The 3342-nt window shown below is 39.6% G+C and overlaps 1 protein-coding gene across 1 annotated transcript; it reads right to left on the bottom strand.

Moving 5' to 3' along the window:
- Positions 1-340: 340 nt before the first annotated feature.
- On the bottom strand, positions 341-2664 carry ZBTB33 (zinc finger and BTB domain containing 33). The gene has a single exon (XM_010288281.1). It carries the CDS (start codon positions 2653-2655, stop codon positions 616-618), a length of 2040 nt encoding a protein of 679 aa, XP_010286583.1. The 5' UTR covers positions 2656-2664; the 3' UTR covers positions 341-615.
- Between the last annotated feature and the right edge of the window lie 678 nt (positions 2665-3342).

Raw genomic sequence — 3342 nt, 5'->3', positions numbered from 1 at the left:
GAAGACAGATGATTCATGGTGCTTATAAAAGCAGAACTAAGATGCTAATTCAAAAATACACTACTCCAAACTACTGGATCAGTTATTTTGGACCCTTGCAGTAATGCATTGTTCACAAAAATAAATATGAGTTGTGGGATTTTTTTTTTTTTTTTTTAATGGTTCCACATTTAAAAGACTATGATGAAAAATCTGACTGTTTTCTTGGTTAACGTCTAAACAGAATTCAGCATTAAAGTGCTAACATGAAAGGTTTACATAGTAAGTATGGGTACAGGAAATACCACAATTACTTTAGGAGAAAGATCTCCAGCTCTGTAGAAGAAATTGTACCTTTTCAAGCTACAAATCCCCACGTTTTGATCAAATTAACATACCAGAAAACACTGCCAGCTCCTTGGAAATGTCTTATTCTCTATTCAAGTAAGCTTTCAGATGAATCACTCCACAAATCACCTGCAGCTACTAATGATCCAAGTGCTACCGTTTGATGACTTGGTAGAACAAGTTAACTTGTTTTCACTTTAACATTTTATTTTACAGTGATTTTAACAGTTCATTTAAAACAGCTGAAATATTTCTGCACTGAATCCTTTTTCCAGCATCTAATGCACTTCAGTAAGATTCTGGTATTACAAACTCAAATTCAGTACTTCCCTCCGATGGATTTTGTTTAAAAATTGCTTCATTTCCCTGTGGAATGAAAATGTCATCCCAGGTGATTTGTTTGGCTGGAGGGTTAGATGTTGTTCCTTCAGTGCCATCCTTCCCTGTGCCAACGCGATAAACAATTCCACCCTCGTTTATTACTGGTATACTGCTTGAGTGATCAGTAATGTACGCGTACTGTCTGATCTGCAGAGACCTGCAAGGATGCAATCGATAAAGCTTGGTATCTCCAGAAGGGTCTTGGCTATGAACTGATCTTATGTGTGAAGCCGTAATTTGGTAGTTGATGAAAGATTTGCCACACGTCAAGCACTGGTATCTTCGCTCACCGGTGTGGTGAATTTCGTGCTTTGTACGATACTCTGCAAGAGGAAAAACTTTGTCACAGTATCGACATGGATACTTCTTCTCCCAGGAATGAACATTAAAATGTCTCCGTAAACTCGTCAGACATGCATATGATCTCTTACACACAATACAAATGTAATAGACTCTTCCATCCACTATGAGCTCGTAATGGTCATCATGCTTTACTTTCATGCGTTTCCTGTTTGGAGAATCACCACCAGATGTTCTAGGTGTTTCATCAAGCTTGGCTTCGCCTTCTTCAGAGTCGCCCTTTACAGGAATGACTATGTCGTATGTATCCTCACCGATATTTGCATAAACCTTACAGCCTGTGGATAAGCCTTCTATTTCAGTTGCTGTATCTAACGTTATGATTTTCTGCCCTTCTGCCACATGCTTTGATGCTACACCGGAACTGCATTCCTTGTTGTTTCCAGTAAGGACATCAGAGATTTTTATTTTAAATTCTCCAGGTTTAGAAAATGGCTCTTGTGAAAATGTAACAACCTGTTTTTTCTGTACACCTGATCCTTCAGTGGTTGCTGCCTTGGGTATAGAAGGTTGCTGAACCAGGGAGCTACTACTGACTGAACCAGGACTTGAGGAGCTAATGATATCGACATCATCTTCAACAGCCTCTTCATCATCAACAGCAGTTGTTTCCACTTCAGTTAAGGAGCCATTATTAGAAGGCTGCTGGTTCTCCTCAAGTAAATTAATTGTAGGGGTCATATGTGTTTGATGTGAGGAGCTGGCACCAAGTGATGAGTTAAGCAGAGGCTTATTTAGCACAATGATATTAGGAGTCAAATGCTGCGGTGGTGCCGAGGCAAGTGATTCGGCACTTGATTGTGTTTGGTTTAGGCTTACCTGACTGGCAGACGAAGTGAGTTTTTGAGCTGCTGTGGTGCTCATCAAATGGGGAGAGCCACCACTGCCACACGATTTTTGGTCAGACACTCCAGCTGGACTTGGGCAAGGCTGGTTCTGGGTTGCAGCATTTGTATCTTTAGTACATTCTTTTGGAGGAACAATCTCAGAGCAAAAAATCACATCATCATCCTCATCATCTGAATCACTCACTGTAATTTTTGTAGTCTCATACTCTATGCCATGTAAGGAGAATGACTGTGTTATAACTGGCATCCCATCCATTACCTCTTGACTCTCTGGCCTTATTACAGGTACTTGTGTTTCAGCATCCTTTTGCCCTGGACTAGAAGTTGATGTTTCTGAAGCACCATCTTTGACATTGTTTGGCATATTTTTTCCTTCAGACGGAGGTACGCCCAGATCAGCTATGAATTTAACACCCAGCTGTTGCCCTGATTTAATCAGTTCATCAAGTAAATCGGATTGAATGCTGATTATTTTGGAACTATAAATATAGTTAAGAATTTCTGCAAAAATTTCTGCTCTTACAAAGCTCAGTTCAACCACTTGCCCAGCCACTGAGAAAAGCTGGTGAAAATACGTGCTTGAGGCTGAAAGGACGTTTCTGTGAGCTCGAAATTTCCGGTCCTCCACGATGACAGTAACATCACAAAAAAGTCCGTGGCCACGTTGTTCATTCAAAGACTGAAGGAGCACACTAGAATACTGTGTGTCTGTTGCAGAAATTAGTTTTTTCCCCTCCATTCCTACAAAGAGAAAGTAAAAGGCATCAAATTAGTAAAAATACAGATTTACAGTTTTAACTGTGTGACAACATTCCCACATTTATTTCTTCTTTTGAAAACACAAATCTGAGCTAGTGTTCATAAGCTTATATGCTACAGCACTCTACAAGTTTGTTTCTTATTGTTATTTGTCCCTTTGCCTTCTTACACAAGGTATGTGCAATGCTCAATATATCCTCTATTCTTACAAGGTGAGGAACAGCTGCAAATAAGGTAAATTTGAAAACCAAGAAGATGCAAGATTCAGGTCCCTCAAAGGGCTTTTAAACGTTATTAGAGATTTCTTTTGAATTGTGCAAATATTCCATAAATTGTTATGAGAAAGCCCGATAACATCCAGGTTATTTATGGGCCAGACAACAAAATTTGTGCATCTGTATATTACCAGTCAACTGCGGTTAATGAAAACGCTTCCTTGCCCAGAAATAGAAACTTTTTATTTTTTTACCCCTCCTCATATATTGGGCAGGTTGCTTTGTGTGTGAAACCGAGCTACTGAGGCAGCACAGTAACAAAAAAAGACTTGTAAACTCGAACTCGTCGATCTATCGGCACTTCCGATTCGATGCCCCACAACGTGACGCAAAAAAACAACATCAAAAATATACCAACAGCGACTTAAAGGCTGAAAGTCCTTAATTTTACT

The sequence above is a fragment of the Phaethon lepturus genome, unplaced genomic scaffold, assembly GCF_000687285.1.
Source record: "Phaethon lepturus isolate BGI_N335 unplaced genomic scaffold, ASM68728v1 scaffold35845, whole genome shotgun sequence".
NCBI classification, from domain to species: Eukaryota; Metazoa; Chordata; class Aves; order Phaethontiformes; family Phaethontidae; genus Phaethon; species Phaethon lepturus.
The sequence above is the reverse complement of the archived record's forward strand: the minus strand, read 5'-3'. Positions and strand labels throughout refer to the sequence as shown.